Consider the following 18,238-nt stretch of genomic DNA (forward strand, 5'->3'; position numbering starts at 1 on the left):
AAACTTGGGCATGTTGTAATCAAGCTAGAGCTTACTCTCCAGTCCAAAACCAGCAGAAAGAACCAGCCAAAGCATTTTTCAAGTTACGCATGGGTTATCCTTGCCTCTCTCCTCTTGACTCTTTTATACCTTAAGAACAAAGAGTTTCTCACACAGAATAGTAAGGGAAGACAGATGACCAGCACTTATCTGTTATGGGAAAAAAAATATCAAAATATACAGTGAAAAAATTACTTCCTTAGCGGCAAGAGAAAAAGGAAAAGCATCTAAGCTTGAAATCTAGATTAATTTTTTATTTCAGGTGAGTTCTGAACCCAAGTAAAGTACTTTTAAACCACTCCAAACCAATGTGAACCTAAGTGGTGCATTACTCATAAATCTACAGGCAACAGCGTGAGAACATTCCTGTTTGTTTGACTTCAGCTCTAAAGCACAATAAATTAAATTATGCTTCCATTTTGTCTTGCATAATGCCTTCAAGCACTTTTTAGGGTTTGGTTGGTGTTTTTTTCTGGCATAGCTTTGCACAGGTTAAATATAGAGCCTCTTGGGCAGACACCCGAGTTCCACACTTCTTTTTCTTTTGGCCCCTACCAAAGACTGGGTCCCCAGAATTCCAGAGGTAAGTTATCCTTGTGCTTCTTAGCCCAATGCATCACAAATCAGTTCCTTTTACTTTTTAATTCTCAATTCTGATAGGAGTAGGGACGTTGTGCAATGAGATGGTGCATATATATAGGCAGCACCACAACCAGAGCCAGCCTGAAACTACCATTGCTTTAGGGAAGTGTTTGGTTGCAGTAACTTTCAACAGTGGAACGATTTCAGGGCTTAGGAAGTCAACAAATGGAATAATGAAATATCAGGATAAAGCAGAGTAGCAACAAAAATATCAGGATGACAGAGCTTGTTACTGTTCTAGTGCTGGCCTGAATTCTGCAGAAGCTTGTGCAACAAGAAACCCCACTGCTACTGTCACCCCCACAACAGACAGCAGCCCAGTACTGATCAGAAGCAGTGATCCAGGCTGTTTCATGGGGATCTAAACATGTAGCTGTGCTGGGTTCTAAGGGTAGAAGCTGATCGATGCATTTATCCAGATGAACATGCTGGGGAACCAAAGGGCTTGCATGAAGCCTGTAGCCAAGTTATTGAAAGAGTACTAAGAATGACATATTCTCTACAGTTTGCAGAACCAGAAGGCTGGGGTGCAGAGCTCATCCCTTGTACCAAGTCCATGCACTGTTCACTCCTGCATTATGCACATGACATCACTTCTTAGAGCCAGCATGAGCTCACAACTATGCCCTTCTGCCTTCTTAGCTTTGCAACTGGGACTGCATTTGCTAAGTCCTTACAAAACTAGTTATGGTTATTTAGAGGATACCAACAAATAAACACCAGAAGACTTTTCTTACCACTGTCTTGCTTGCTGTTGACCTCTCCTCTAACTGCAGAATGCTTTCATCCCTGCTCTGAGATGAAAGAACTCGGAGCAGCACACAACAAACAATTCCACTAGAAGGCCTACTAAAGGATGGTAGTTTAGTCTCAAGATCATTTCAAAGCGGTAACATATATGACAACACTACTTCACAAAGTCAGTCACGTGGCACGTTTCCCACTCAGAACTCACATAACTGGGGTCTTCTGATTTCCTGTGCATCTGCCTTACTGCTTTTCAAGAAAGCTCTGACATTTAGAGATGCAGTACAGTCCCCATCACCAGGCTTTCCAGATGCAGTTGGACAGGATGGCTAGATAATCTAATCTTGGCTCTCTGTGCCACAAAAGGTTGGACCAGATAGTATTTCGAAGTCCCTTCCAACTTGGGCTGTTCCATGATTCAGTTTATGGTTGTAGTGGCAAGGTAATAAAATGGACTCATTTTCTCCTGGGGGATAGAAGTTGTAGAATAAATGCTCTCCGGGCGGAATTTCTTTACTCGGACCCAGGTTTTACAGACTTGGGAGTACCCAAGTACAAACTGCCACTTGCCTCACCACCTTATTTTCACATCCCCATACTTCATCTGAGACTTGTGAGCACTGTTGGGTTCTACATAATCTGAGTGAACTCATGTACCTGCCCTGATTTATGAATCGCAACAGGCCTGTAACTGTTCCCCCTCCTCCAACGTAAGTGGCTTTTAAATTAAGTTATTATCCAGTTGTGACAATAGGCAGAAGCAGAGAATGTAGCATACCTACAAAGCTTTAAGTGAATAAACTTTCTGTGAAGAGCGACTTACTGCAGTATTAAGATGCTGGATAATGACAGTTTAACAAAGGCCAAGTGAGGCCTTTTCCCCCTGCAGGGGGAAAAACAGGAAAACCAAATCCTATTTACAAGTGTGAGACACCCCATCCTAAAAGATGTTAATGTGAACATCAATTGCTGCATTAATCATGTCCCCGAGGCAGGTTCTGTAAAATACCAACAGTATTTCAAGATGTTTTGGCCTTTTCTTGTGAGGAAGAAAAAAAAAAAAAAAAAAAAAAATCAGTCTTCTGAACATCAGCTAGTCCATAATACCCAAAGGAGTTTGTACATTCCCTGCAGGTTTTTATACCATTTTACTTTGTTGCCCTAGGGAACTGTGCTTTACATCTGCAACGATGGTCCACTCCACAGCACCATGGACACACCCAAAGCAATCTGTACAGCTGTAACAGAAATACAAAAAAATCCCTGAATATTGGTAATTCCAATACCAGTATATTTCAACACCCAGATCAAGATCTCCAGGTGAGACCTGGCTAAAGGTTTCTCATATGCATTTAATGTCATTATCACACTTTTACCTGAACTTCCAACACATCTAAAGCTCAAGCCAAGGACCAATCCTTCAAACTTTATTAACTGAAGAGGATCAAAAAGATTGCATGTACCCTCTTGGTACTTGTGGAAACATTGGTGACACTTCAGTATGAAAGGAAAATAGTGACAGAGTCATCTCATGTACTAAGGGTACTGATGGCTCTGGAGAACTATTTCTGTGTTTAAAGAATGGAATTAAATTTGCTTACTGCAGGGACCTATTTTGTTCCTTCAATTTCATTGTTTCTATCCTTAACTCCTTTATTTTCTGTCTCCCCAAGTAGCATGTGGGCAGGTGGCATCCCTGCCCTGCTCCCTTCTGAACTCAGTAAGTGCTCTCAGTGACACACAGCAATTTACAGGCAGTTTGTCACATATTGTAACTTCCTCCTTGTATCCCCTACTCACCCCCAAGGTAACATTTTTACAGCTACTAAGCAGCTAAAATTAAAATACACAACTGCATAAGCTATACCCCACTCAATAATGTTAATGCTTTCCTTCTGAGAAAGATCTGAGCACTCTTGAGCTGTACCTACTACAGGTTTATGAGTGGGATTTGCCAAAGCAACTCAGTGTCATCATTAAGGAAAGGAAAAATAATGGCCTTTGAAGGTCCTACTTGCAGGAGCTCACTCAGGTCCCATTCATTCAATGAAAACAGATGAAAGCATTTCCTGCTGCTACAAATTTAAAATCACAAATATCTTCTCACTGTGGCAAGCTGGTTTTAAAATGAGACACATATTAAACAGTAGTGAAAAGCTGACCAGGTCTACTTCATTTCTCAAAAGTATACTTTGTTTCAGAAATCAAAAGAATACAAAAATAAGACATTTAATTTAAAGAAAATGTATCTTACAAAAATCGTGTCTTTAATTCAAGAAATCACAGCAGTATTACCAAAACCCTAAAAGACAACTAACACAGTGCTTATTTAGAGGCAGCATAAATCCAAACAACACATAAAAATCTCAGGTGTTACAGCTTAAGTGCATATAGTCCTTTAATAACTTTGTGCCTCTCCACAGGAACCACAGCAATACAGCAGCCACATTCTTTTCAGAGAACTTTCACCAGTTTGAAATCTCATCTCCACAATCGGATAATAGAGCAAACCAGTTCCAGTAACAAATTTATACAGACCAGATTTCAAAAGAGTAAACACATAAGGTATTGATATTTTTGAATACTCCCATAAAAGTGACACAATACACAATTCAAGTGAATTAAGATGGGCAACATAAAGACATTCATAGAAGAAGAGGTGTTTAACACAAAACACTCACCTATCTCTAAAGACAAGAAGAAAAAGCTTTATAAGTTAATGGTACGGGCTCTGCCTTCTGAATGTTGGCAGTGATAGTTATTACAAGGGTATCTCTAAGGTTTAGATACAACCTGTGCTGGGTAAATTACTTCCAATTTATAAATTAATGATGGAGGATGAAATCACCTAACATAGGGTCCTGAACACCAGAAGTTAAATTCCCGTTTCAAAGTGATTTGCAAGAGAGACTTTCACCATTCACTATGAGGGAAACCTCTGTAGTTCCTTTGGTTTGAGGCCATTCTCTCTGACCAGCAACCCCAAACAAAATGGGCAACACTTTCACTGCTGAGAAAGAACCAAAGAGCATTGTTTGGAAGGATTAGGGAACAATGCTATGCTTACAGAATAAATGTTCTATTTCTAAAAAAATGAATGTGAATTCACAACTACAGTATTCAATTTTACATGTTAGTAAGTATTACAGGATTGACAATCTTCATAAATATCATCAGTTTTGAAATAAAGATGTCTGTGCTTTTTTTGAAAAATTTACTATTCTTACTGGAAAGAACAGTGAGGTTTTACTTTGAGTCTTTTGCTTCAAACACTATGCAGCAGCATCACTTCTACCAACCCCACTCTCAGGAAAGTGAAGACAGTATCATGATACAGACTAGGCAACAAGGCTTATTTCTCCCTTCCTCCCTACTCAAAAAAAAATTTCCATAAAACCTTACATACTGTAGATTATGGGAAATACCAGAATTCACTCATTTCACCCATGTTATCATTGCCTATATAAAGTTGTATTGTACTTTGTCTGGCTTGAACAATAGCCACAATGCCCCATCACACTGACTGATGTAGATTAGACTTATTTCCAGCTCCCTGCCCTTCCAGATGCTGGTGACTGGCAAGAACCTAGATGCCAGCCTTTCAGGTCCATGAGTATAAATCAAGTGCTTCACCTGACTTGGCAATGATCTATGTCCATCCGAAGAGCAGCAAGGGCATACTGACAAAACCCGTCCTTGCCCTAACAGATGCCAATTGCCATGTGAAGCTTACAGGCTTAATAAGTTAAGATGGAAAATCTTTTGGCTCTCGAAGTTTCAGAGGCCTCTCTTCAAGAGAGTTCAAAGAGAAGTCTTCAAAGTCTTTGAGTAAGTGAATCACATGCAGAAAACCTTAAACCATTTCAACCCCTGGGCCAGAAAAAATGTGCCACACCTGGAAGCACCAAAGCAGTGATTATAGAAGAAAAAAGATTTACTATGTTGTTGTCTAATATAGGTTTTCCAGATATATGCTTGGAGTCTTTTGTTTGGTGGTTGACAACCATGCCGATGTTCTCGTCAAAACCTGGGAAAAGATAAAGACTTCATTTTACTAAGTCAACCAAACTGAAAAGAAACATAGTAGCCAAAATGTATGCAGCTTTCTAGATTTAGTTTACCATTATTGTGTTAAAACTCTGTAAGAAAAAACACCAGCAGACCAAACCAAATTACAGTCAGTTTAACTTGGTAGCTCCAAAGAGTGGAACAGAAACACTATACTTTACATTACAAGTTACTTCTTTTCAAAAGCTACACTTCTATCAGATCTGATTCTCTCTTTTTGTAGTTTTATAGTAAAGCAAGGAATGAAACAAGCAAAATCATAAGAGGTAAAAGCTATTCCAAGAGCCATTCTAAGGCAAAGGATGCTGTTTTGAACAGAACAGAAACAGTTGATAAGCAATATGTATTCCCCTGTCAAGATTGTATTTGTTTTCAAAACAAAATTAGAGAAATAACATTATTACTTTATCTGACAGAAAACAAGCTCCACACAGAGGGTGAATTTATCATTTCTATTTACACAGCAGTTTTGTACTACCAAGCAGCTGGATTTTTTCCCCATTACTTAATACAAAGGTAGAGGGAGAAATGGCTTACTGGCACTCCAGCATCGTGCTTCATTAGCTGTTACTGTACTCATGTTACCACCCTATGTTTTGCCCAGCTGCATTATTTTATGTGCAGATAAAAGCATAACAATTCTGGCATGCTTGATTTCAACACCAACTCACATTGCAGCATACATGGATCCACACACACATTCAAGGTTGACACAAAGAAACGTTCCAGAACAAGTCAGCACATTTTCTATTAACGTTATTTTTCCCTGTAGATTTGAAAACCTGCTAATGCCCACAATACAAAAATTTCATTTTGAGCTGCTGCATTAGTACAAAAAAACCCACTTCCAGCATCCCAGACAAAACTTTAAAATCCCCCACAGGTACATAGCTGGTATTACTGTTAGCTTTGAATCACACATTTAAGCCTAACTTTGGGGAATGCAAAAAAGCTACGGAAAAAAAAAATCAAACTTGAAAGCCTGACAGTCTAACTCTTAACACTTGCTATGTTTTAGAAAGTCTTAAGTTTTCTTGAAAGAAAAAAGTGGGAATACTTTTTGTAAATATGTACATCAAGTGCCCACAAAGCACAGATTCAGAGCATAAACAAATGAGGCCTTTCCACTACCCTGGTTACTTACAGAATGGGTATGATGTCATACTGGTGAAGTGGGAAAATTTTAATGTAATTCTGCACATCTGTTCAAACAAAGTTTTATTTAACAAACATGTGGGAAGGGAAGGACTTTCTCTTCAAAATACTGTGTATCACAGACTATTACATAAACCAAATTTAGGTAGATTACCAACAGAAATACACTCACTGAAAGAATAAGCAGCATAATGTTTTCAAAAAAGACACTTGCTTTATTACCACTGCCTTATTTATTTATTGTTTCTCACAATAAATGCTGAAGAGGCACTGGAGTATTTCTTAGGAGACCCCATTGAGTAGGGACTGGAAAAGCAGGCTAAAGTGGGACACAAAACCTAACAGCGTGCAACAACACAAGCAGCACTAATCTGTATCACCCTATATATATACACTATACCTACTCCAGAAGTGCTCAGGAACATAGAAAAGAAACTGTGGAACTTACTTAGCTAGCCATAGCAGGGACAAGTATGCAAGTTGCTGAGTACAGAAAAATACCAGAGGAAGAAACCAGATGCTAACAAATGCAGGCATGCATTACCAGCTTTACCACATTCTGTTAATGCATCTGCCTCACAAGAAGCACGAAATATTGCCCAAGTGCATAAGTGATTCCTCTTGAATACAGAAGTACTATATCTAAAAATTCCTCAATTAGTTAAATGCTCTGTTATATTTGGGACTTCCCCAGAACTACAAGGAATAGAGCGTAAAAACTGCTGGAAAGCCAAATCCACTGCATCAACAACTCACAGTTCTCACACTGATGGTAGATTTAAAGGACTTGGATCTCTCAGGCAGCTCATGCACACACTCAAACCTCAACTTCCAACACATAAATATATTGACAACCAAGTTCTCTCTGTAAACTAACTGTTAAACAAAACGGTGTCTTTGAACATTTAAACAGAGGGTAAATTTACAATTTAGCATAAAGGTTGGCCCAAGTGCTTATTCACTCCTGAAGGACAATGAGTAAATAAATACTGAAATTGTTTAGAAGTAGACAGACAATATTTTTTTAAAAATAATTAAAAAGTTAATTTTTAAGTCAAAGCTAGTTTGTGGAAAGTTTGACTTATAGGGAACAATATGCTATTAAGTGCTGAAAAAACAGAAAATAAAATATTGTCCACATTTTCCTGGAGCTCTTCTTAATTAATTTTTAAAGTTCAGCCTATTGCTAAAGCTTCATCATTAGAAACAGAGCTTCTGCAGCGACAACGTAATCTGAATAAATGGATAAAATTAAGTTGACATTTTCTTTCAGAAAATGTTACCCTAGGTAGATATAGAGGAGGAGAATGCATCAATTGCTTTTTCCAAGGTAACATGTTGGAGACCTCTGGCCTCTTCCAGACATCTATAACAGTAACATAAGAAAACAAATCAAAATGTGGAAAAGGACCATTTGTCCTTGCTCTTGTTTTCATTACCACATCCATCACCTTGGTTCCCTTTCTGTTGCTAATTCCATATTTTTTCTATTTAAAAGTCACGTCCTCAGCCCTTCTTGAAATGCAAGTCCATTTTTAGATTATATTAGGAGAGGAAAAAAGAAGAAAAAAAGAGAAAGACAAGAATCTTACCACTGTATTGCATCGTAGCTCCCAAATATGAATCAACAATTGATCCCAGTAACCCAGCTGCTGCACCAAACACAATAATGGGCCACTGCGGAGCAGATATTTCTAGATCGGTCACGAAAATGAGTTGTGTTACGAAGTAGGCTATACCCACTGCCATGCCCCCAAGCAAGCTTGAGAGCAGGCCTACTAAAGTAATTGCTCCATTAGTACCTGCAATCAAACAAAAACAAGCTGGTTTACAAACTCTCTTTTAGAGACTTACATTTCTTCCAGTGTTTTACACAAACTCAGGATTGTGTTCACAGTGATCTTCCCTTTTACCTGCAGGGCTCTACTACCACAGCTTTTGTTTACAATTCCCTTTATACTGCTAAGAAGTTTAATCTGGACCATTATACCCTATTACTTTTCTGTCTCTTAACGCTAGTTATCTAAAAATATTCACTAGCATGAAATTAAATACCAGACAGGACACCTCTCATTTGTCTGCTGTAAGGTGAGGGGGGAAGGGGGGGGGGCAAGAGGAAATAAGGAAGGAAAAAAATATTTGCTCCAAAAATTAGAGAGCTTGAGATGTGCATGTTATTAAAGCAATGCTTTTTCAGAAGAGGTATACTGAGGCATATACCAACACCACGTTCAAAAGAAAGAACAAAATCCATAGAAAAGAAGATGCTTGACTGCTCATTGAAGAAAAATCTGAAGAATGTTCAAAAACAGAAAAAAAAAGTCCATTTATTTAAACCCTATGCCAGAAGAGCTGGACTTGATCCTTATGCGTCCCTTTCAACTCAGGATATTCTATGATCTAAAACTCAGATCAACATGCCAGCAAGACTCAAAGAAAAGACACACTGCTTTAAGGCAGCTATGTTGGTGCCATCTCACCAACGAGATGCAGCAGAAGTACTTCTGAGTATCTTCCATTTCCAAAAATGTGTTCCTGCTATTCCAGAGTACTGTTTTTTTCCCTGCAACTTTTCAAGTTGGATGCATAATTCAAAACAGATCAGTAATGCATTAAGAACATGTAGAACAGGTAACACTTACCTACTGGAACCTTTTCCCAGGTTGTTATTAACCTTGGGTTGCTTTTACTCATAACACTACCAATCTCTGAAGCCCATGTATCGCCAGCAGAGCATGCCAGAGCTCCCAAAAGGGATAAGCACATCCAAGATCCTGTGTATTCCTTTGAAAAGTCAATTGGAATTTCACCTGGTCCATTTTCTATCATATATAAGATAGCCAGCTCAGTAGGAACCCCGCCGTTACAGACTACTTGCACCCAATTCCTCTGTCCACCTGAAGGGACAAAATCTGAATGTTAGGATTCTCAGGCAAAATACCTTGACAGGCAACAGCATAAGACAAAAGCAAAATACACAAAGTTTAAATTTAAAGAGACAGATTTTCAAAATGGAAACTAGATAACAATTTATTAAATAGAACAGAAGCAAAAGGAAATTTGCTTGCTAATGTTCATAGCAATGGTGGCAGAGGAGAAGCACAACAGCAGCAGTCCCTACTCTGGATGTTACATCCCATCAGATGCTCTGGAAAGAACAGGAACACGCGGTATTTATTCTCCACATGGGTTCTGAAAGAATTATAACATTATGCCTTACCTTCTTTGTACTCTGAATCTATTTGCTTCTTTTTATCTTTTTTCCATTTAGTAAGTTTTGAAGAAGTAACAAAAAATACAAACAAAGAAGTGAAGAAACTGTAATTGGCAACAGTAAGGATAAATCCAACCACCAATCCTATGAAGAAAATAAAAAGTTTATGAAGTTCCTTTATGTAACAATGCCTTCTTTGCAAAACAATTAAGCATTTTGTATCTCTCGAATACGAAGATTGTCTTCATGATAAACCTAGGGCAGTTACACAATAAGAGAACTACTGAAGTACCTAATATCTCTATGAGAATTCCAGAGATGTCTTGGCTGAAGAAGTAATTGGTTATCTTTATAATTTTAAATTTTATTGCTAAATGACTGATATTATTGCTATTGCTAGTGTATGCTATTTTTGAGATCTTCTCTTGCCACAAATGAATAATACTGTACAAAAATAAATGACAGAGAAATTAAAAAAAAGGCAAGCTGTATCTAACTGAAATGTTAAGTACCCTGCCTGTAGAATATGATTATTTGAACAAGAAGCACATATACAGCTGTTGCTGTGTCTCTATCAAGTTTATCTTAAGTTTGGGAATCAAATCCCTTCCCCAAGGTCTCTAAGACAAGACATAGAGGAGGGCTATCCAGGTTAACAACTGCTACATCTCCTTTATGTTCTTTGAGTTTTTTCTCCATTTCAGATTTTTATGCCATCTTTTTCTTTTGGCAATTCTCTTTTGAGCTCCTGGATGTGCCTCTTTTATCTTCTCCTTCACAGGGGAGGTCTAATTTTTCACTACCCACCATGAGATTACAATTCTTCATGACTGAAAGAAAATTGTCTTCATTTCAAGTAAATGCCAATATAAGCTGGCTTAGCAGGGCTGTTTTGTTAAGAGGTAAAAAACACAACAGAGAAGGTTATTATTTTTTTAATTTAGAAAAATGCTCCCCTTAGCTCACAGACAGAACAAGACTTGCAAAATGGGTGACATGGGAGGAAAGGATTTGATGTTCCATTTCTTTCCATTGACCATCAATTCACACAATGTCACAAGCCAGGGGTGAATCACCTCCCCAAGAAATCTCCCACCACATTTCAACACACACAATTGTACACTACGATGGGATTTTTTTTCCCCCCTCACATGGTCAAGAAAATGTTTGTTAAAACAGTCATTTCTGTGAAGAGATTTAATTCACTACTTATTTTCACAAGGCAAAGAATGTCAAAACCTGCTCGTATTACTGGAAGGAGAACCATGTTATCTTTACTGGTTTCCTACCAGGCAGGTAGGCTGCTTACAGGGCTCAGTTTTATGGCATTTCTTTACCACTGCCTTTGCAATCATGTCATTATCTCTATGTGAACCCATCTGTATGTTAAACCAAACCATGATTTGATTGCGTTATGTATTGAAGTTTACATCAATCTTCTAGGTTTATATAATCTAATGAAAACTCTATATATAATTGTAATTATATAAATCTAATTACAACCAGCAGTAAAAACTAACTTGACTGTTTAAACAGGCAAAAAATCAGTACGAATTTAAGGTATGCATGCTTACATTTATACCCATTTATACTTTTATTATAAAGAATTAGATAGGAAAGTCTTAAAAGAATACTAAGCACAATAAAAAGGACCTTAATTTAGTTCACTAAGCCTTTAGCTTAACAGTCACAGGAAACACATACCTCCCAATGCACCACTGTGGTCAAGACTCTTCTTCTTAAAACCCTGTATAGCAATCATTAGTGGAACCAAGATTGAGAAAAGCCATCGCCATGGAGAAATGGGTCGTAAAGTACCTGACAAATCAAATAAAAAGGTTTGATCCACAGAAGATGATCCATATAAGCCTTTTTAATGCTTTTGTATCTGAAAAGTCATTATCTTCTAGTACATATTTAAAATCTGATCTTAATATCGTTTACAACTTTTTGCCCTTCAGAAGAAAAACATTCTTATAAATGGAAGACCAAAGTATCTGCAGATATCTACTCCATTTTCATAATCAGCTTTCACAGAAAAAAATACACTACATGAACAAAAATTAATTACCAAAACCCAGAAAGTGAAGTGTGACAAAAAATAAACATAGTAGTATTATCCAGTAACTATAGAAACAAAGTTGATTTCTTTATTATTATGATGATTCCTTTTTTGATGAATGGTAACATCAAAGAGAATGAACAACACTGCCTATGGTCACCAATAATTAGTGATTATTAATAATTTAGCACTACAACAAAAGGAAAATTAGCACAATATACTGGAAGTTTTACCCTGGTTTCTAAGCCATTCAAATACCAGTGCTCTAAGGAGAAGTTAGTTTTGCTTATAAAAAGCTTTAGCTTGGTAGCTCTTGGCTATGACAAACAAGCAAATTTTTTCATCCCTTTTTTCATCATCTGTGCATTCTGAATTATTTCTAGGATGGGCGTGATATTAACTCTTTGTTGTCAGTGCAGAATTCTAATTGATGGCATAACACTGAGAGGACTGCTGCTACTTGTGTGACAGACAACTTCGGAAGTAGTTTCATGTCTACGTGGAGATAAGACACCATCATGCATGTAACCCAGCTAACGGCTGTGTGTCTACAGCTTTAATCTGACCCCGGGGGAAGACACATGAAAGAAGCTGTGACCCAGTGGGAAGCCTGTGCTGGAGCAATCTCTTGGCAGGACCTGCAGTCCATGGAGAGAGAGGCCCATGCCAAAACAGGTTTGCTAGGGGGGACTTATAACCCCACGGGAGACTCAAGCTGGAGCAGTCTGTCCCTGAAGGTCAGCACCCCATGGAAAGGATCCATGCTAGGACAGCTCGTGAAGAACTGAAGCCCCAGGGGAAAGAGTCACATTGGAGAAGTTCACAGTGGACTGTCTCCCACGGGTGGGACCCCCAAGCTGGAGCAGGGGAGGAGTGAGGAGTCCTAAGAAAGGAGCAGCAGAGACAACTCATGATGAACTGACCTCAATCCCCATTTCCCCTATGCTGCTCATGGGTGGAAGAGGGAGAGAAATCATAAAGTAGAACCCAGGAAGAAAGGAGGGGTGGGGGGGAAGTGTTTCAAGATTTCATTTTATTTCTCATTATCCTACTGTTTTACTTTGGAAAACTTAGATATATTAGAGAATATGTAAGTACTCAGTTGAGCTACAGTCATACTTGATGCCATCTAATAAAACTAGCAGAAGTCCGGCAGTTCACATGTATATTTGTAGTTCTGGGCTCCTCACCATAAGAAGGACATTGAGGTCCTCAAGCTAGTCCAGAGAAGGGGAACCAGGCTGGGGAAGGGTTGGAGGGCAAATCCTATGAGAAGCAGCTGAGGGAGCTGGGATGTTTAGTCTGGAGGAGGCTGAGGGGAGACCTTATCACCACCTACAATTACCTGAAAGGAGGTTGTAGAGAGGTGGGTGACGGTCTCTTCAGCCAGGTGACAGGTGATAGGACAAGGGAAAATGGCACGAAGCTGTGCCAGGGCAGGTTTAGATTAGATGTTAGGAAAAATTTTCACTGAAAGAGTTGTCAGGGACTGGCCCAGAGAGGTGGTTGAGTCACCAACTCTGGATATGTTTAAGAACTGAACTGAATTCTGGGTTTAGATGCACTGAAAAGCCAAACAACAACGATCCTGGCTGCCTCAAGTTTCATCTGGCATCTGCTACATTTTATGACCGAATAATGATTTTCTATCCCCTTTCTTCCTGTCATTCATAACCTATATAAGATGCCCCCTTTCTACACTGAAATATCCGTACCTATTTAGGTCCTCTCCAAACAGATGCTGTTGCCTGCTCTGATCATGCCTGCTGTCTTCACTGTTACTTTCTAATTCTGCTGTGGCCATTTTGAAATGGGATGGCTGCAAGTGCAGTTCTCAAAGCAAAGAGACCCCGTGATCTTGCAACTATGATGTTGCAACTTCTATTGATTTTTTTGACGTAGTGAAAGGAGTTTCACCTTTTTCTTTATGGCACAGCCTGAAGATGGTTATTTAAGCTAGGAGATACCCTTCTTTCTCAATGAGCTAACATGCCCCACATAGCTGAAAGGAATTCTTTCCACTGATTTTTGTTCTCTGACAGCAGCTGCAACGGAATTGCCACATTACTCAAGTCTTGCCTGGTGATTTCACCTAAGTATCAATTTTAGATTTACCTATTTGCTAACAGAACAGTGTATTTGAATTTAAGGATATAAAAATTAACAAGACAGCTCTGAACTTCCTCTTTACTTAGTTTACTTGTTAATCTAATTTAATCAAACTCAGCTTCCTATGTGACATTTTAAAATAGTTGAGAAAACAGGTAAGTTGCAATCAGAGAGCTCAAAACTGCAATATACTGCATGGTTTAAATCCACCGGCTCCTTGCTTTCATATAAACCAATTCTACATAGTTATAGCTTCTGCAGTTGGAAAGTATACTGCTTTTCAGGAGCTGAAGAGAAATAAGTCTTTTCAGGTCTACTATTAACATCTACGCAAAAATGGCTTAATCCTCCTTGTTACACAGAAAATTAACCCAGCTGAGAATGTTTTCAAGCATCTAACTGAAAAAAAGTCAAACCCCAAACTTTTTACAAGAAAGGACTGCTTGCAATGATATTCTTCACTTAAATTCTTAAACTACCGAGACAGACCACTTCAACTACTGCCAAACAAAAAAATGCTGGTTTTCAAAACTACAAAGCATTGATTCTACAAACAAAACTGAAAACAAAAAAATCAAGCTCTATTCTCATCAAAGTATCTACAGCCTTCTAAAAAGCTTTTTCTTGAGCTTCCAGTTTGTTCCCTTTGCCTAGTCATTCAAGCCACTATGATCTGAATTTAAACAAGCTTACAAAACAGGAAAAGAGCATCCCACTCAGCTGTCATAACTCTACACCATTCCATAAAGTACTAGTGTCCATAGCAACCTATTTCTCAGGAGAAAAATTATCATTGATATCCTGAATGTATTTGTTTCCTCCTAACTTTCCAGAACACTTACCAAAATAAAAGCAGTTAATAAAGAGTTACAGTTGTCCAGTTAAAAGGCATGTCATTACCTGACTCAATAAATTACTGACTTGGTGGTAAGATTCTTACAGCTTTTACCTTCTATCACCTCCTTTTAATTTAAATTGCAAGACACAAATTTCATCACAAAAGATGCGAAAATTACATCTTGAAGAACATGGAAAAAACTTTCTGAGAAAGCTTTAAAGTCTTCCATCTTTGCAGTCACAGACACCAGAAGGCTATTGATTATATCCTGAACTGCACTACTTTGACACAACTTCACTGCCAGAAAAATGACAAGTCGACCAGGTGAAAGTGGCGTGACCACTTTCTAAAACATCTGCCCTGACAGTCCTTTTCAACTTGATGCAAGGCTCCCATAAATACACTTTAAATTGATGACTATCTCAGCAAGATTTCAAATGATAGCTTTTGTTTAAGAGACTCACAAACCTTAAAAAGCTAAAGCTAATCTTTAATGCAACTTTTGAGCTAAAAAATCCAACCCCCAAATCCTAACAAGTTATTTATCACATCTGCTATACAAATAGAAGACATCAAAAAGGTAGCATCAAAGTAGGGTCTCAGTCTCACAGATTTTACACCAGTACAGTAGCTTCTTGTGATAGAAAACTAAACATGATCATTTTCAACAAGAGTTTACGTCTCAACAATATCTAGAGCTTGATATACATAAAAGCTTCCTGGTCCAAAGCAGGACAAACATATTACACGGTAAACACTTCTCATCATAAGCACAAGGACTCACAGATGAAAACTTCTCTTCCATGTACTGAAGAGCCCCACTGCTGCAAGTGGTGAGCAGGGGAGTCTTGCAGCAAAGCTCAAAAGCTCAAAAAGCACCACTGGCTGCATGTGAAGGGCTCTCCATTGCTCTAGTCTGGTTTTGCTAACCATAAACAGAATTTTCATCTTTTTAAGGTCATTTTTAAACTGACCTTTTTTCTTGTGTGGGGAAAATAAAGCACTAAGCATCGGTACTTTCTTGTCTAGTTAAGATTAAGAGACAGTAATATTTTTTTAAATGGATTTTTAAATACTTCCATTTTGTCAACATTTTGGTCACTGGTGCTTAAGCATTACTACAAACTATAAACTGAAAATTAATAAAGAAATCTTTGTGATATTTTTATATGTATGGATAAAGATTGAATTTCATCGCTTTTACAGGCTCTCTCCCAATTCATTAAACCTGCTCCTATTACAGTTGTTACTCACTTCCTCAAGCCAAGGTCTTTCCACAGTCTCCAACAAAAAGACAACAAAAGCTGTATGTCCTTCTCATTCCATCACCATTCTCTACAAAAAAGCAGGCGTTGTCTGCCATCTCCTCCTTTGTATCAGTCCCTATCGTGATTCACCCAATATCAGGACTTTCCACTTGATGCTGTCAATTCTAAATCATGTTAGATAGCAAGAACTGGAATACTCCAGAGGCAAAACTCAAGAGAGCTATTCCTACACAGTGCAGATGTGCACAAATGAAAGTGTAGCTAAATCCAACTTGGCCAACTCTAAATGACACAAACAAAACCCAGCTGTGAAGCCTTTGACGTTCCTGGCATCTCACTGCAAACCAAATTAGTACTGTCCACACAACATAGACTTAATGCTGTATGAAGAGTAATCAAAATCCAAAGCACTGAAAAACACTGACCAAACCCATCCAATTCCCCTTGCAAAAGTCAGCTGACATTGGTGGGATTATTTATTCCAGCTCCTTCTGGATCCAAGGCAACAGTAGGCATTTGGGGATGTTCATAAGGCATCCCTAGGCACTTGGCAGCAACACTGCAATGACACTGGAGCTCTGCCCTCATGAAATTGGCAGAGATTTTAAGGACAGATCTTTACCTGTCCTGGGAAAGCAGTTAAATTCTTGTAGGCTTGAACTGACACTTTTTTGCACGATGCTATAAAAGCGGTCTCAGAACTGAAACGACAGACCATAGGAAGTACTAGCACCCCTGCAACTACACACAACTAGCCCACTGCCAGTCTGAGTTGCTTGAACAGAACACTGACAACTAACTGCACACACACACACACACACCAGAGACTCCATGCATGCGTTTCTCTCTGGTACTATTTCCCGTTCCTCTCTACCTTGACCAGGTACCATTCCCCTCACACACTCTCTTCGAAGTCAGCACGTGCAGCCCTTAAACTGTGCTGAAGGTTCACGTGCTCCTCCCACACCGTCACTACTTCCCCCCACAGCTCCTTCTTCTCACTTCTTCATTTTTCTCTCACTTGCCGTCTTTCAGGGAGATAAATCACAAAAGATATTTTAAATACAACGGGATTCCTGGGCAGAGGTGCCAAGGAGGGCACCGTGGCTGGTAACACCTTCTAAACCATTATCGGCTACTGCTGAGGTTCTCAGCCACGGCAGAGGCCATGCACACTCCTCCACCTCCAGCCTACAAGGGGCTGGGGGCGGGGGGGCTCAGTCCGCCCCTCGCCGTGCCATGCCGGCTTCTCCCCAGCCCCCGGCCTGCGGACTCACCGTAGTACGAACTTGCAATCATGGACACGATCCAAAAAACCAGCGAAATACCAATGATCAAGTTCAGGACGATAATGTTCACTATCATCTTTAAGTACTCTTTGAAGAAATCCTCCTGGTTACAGGACGCAGGGGGCCAGAGGGACAACACCTGGCGGGGAAGCACAAGGCGCAGGGCATCAGCGACACACCTTTACCTCTACCGGTGCCGCCGCTGCTGCTGCTACTTCCTCCTCTTCCTCCTCCTCCTCCTTCTCCTCCTCCTTCTCCCACCCAACCCGAGCCGCGGCCCGGCCCAGCCCAGCCCGCACCAGCCCCGTTCGCCTCTAGCACCTCGGGGCGCTGCGAGGTGACAAGGTGCTCACGAGAAGAGGGTTGCGAACAACCCCCGCCCGCTCGTGGCTGGCCCGGGCAGCGCCGCATGCCCTGTCTCCCCTCCTCGCAACGCCCAGCTCCAACTCTGCCATCGACCTGCTCGCCTGACGGGCCAGCGCCGCCACTATCCCTTCCCACCGCCGCTTCGCGCATGCTCCCCGCCAGAGACTGCCCCCGCCCGCGTCGCCGTCAGTGGGGGGAGAGGAGGTGCGCGGCCTTGCGCTCTGTTCTGGTTCGGGGGCGGTCGCGGTACTGCTGGGTTGGGCCGGGCTGGGCCCTCCGCGCCGGAGCGAACCGGCGCCTGCGCTGTTTTCCCCTCAGTGGAGATTTCCGGCCCCTCCACCCCCGCTCTGGTCCTGGGCTGGGGTCGCCTTCCTCCGCCTGGTGCTGCTGCCCTTCCCCGCAGTGGCCCGTCGCTATAGCGTGTGTTCCCCCCTTCTCTGC

The 18,238-nt window shown here is 40.1% G+C and overlaps 1 protein-coding gene across 1 annotated transcript; it reads right to left on the reverse strand.

Annotated features, from left to right (window-relative positions):
• Positions 1 to 4,988: 4,988 nt before the first annotated feature.
• Positions 4,989 to 17,910, reverse strand: LOC311199079 (transmembrane protein 19-like). Its single transcript, XM_084273121.1, has 7 exons — positions 17,753 to 17,910; positions 17,420 to 17,570; positions 11,570 to 11,683; positions 9,872 to 10,009; positions 9,294 to 9,548; positions 8,244 to 8,453; positions 4,989 to 5,455 (listed from the first exon to the last, which is right to left on the reverse strand). Exons 1-7 carry the CDS (start codon positions 17,840 to 17,842, stop codon positions 5,292 to 5,294), a joined length of 1,122 nt encoding a protein of 373 aa, XP_084129247.1. The 5' UTR covers positions 17,843 to 17,910; the 3' UTR covers positions 4,989 to 5,291.
• Between the last annotated feature and the right edge of the window lie 328 nt (positions 17,911 to 18,238).

Source organism: Gallinula chloropus (assembly GCF_964237585.1).
Source record: "Gallinula chloropus genome assembly, chromosome: 1".
In the NCBI taxonomy this organism is placed as follows: domain Eukaryota; kingdom Metazoa; phylum Chordata; class Aves; order Gruiformes; family Rallidae; genus Gallinula; species Gallinula chloropus.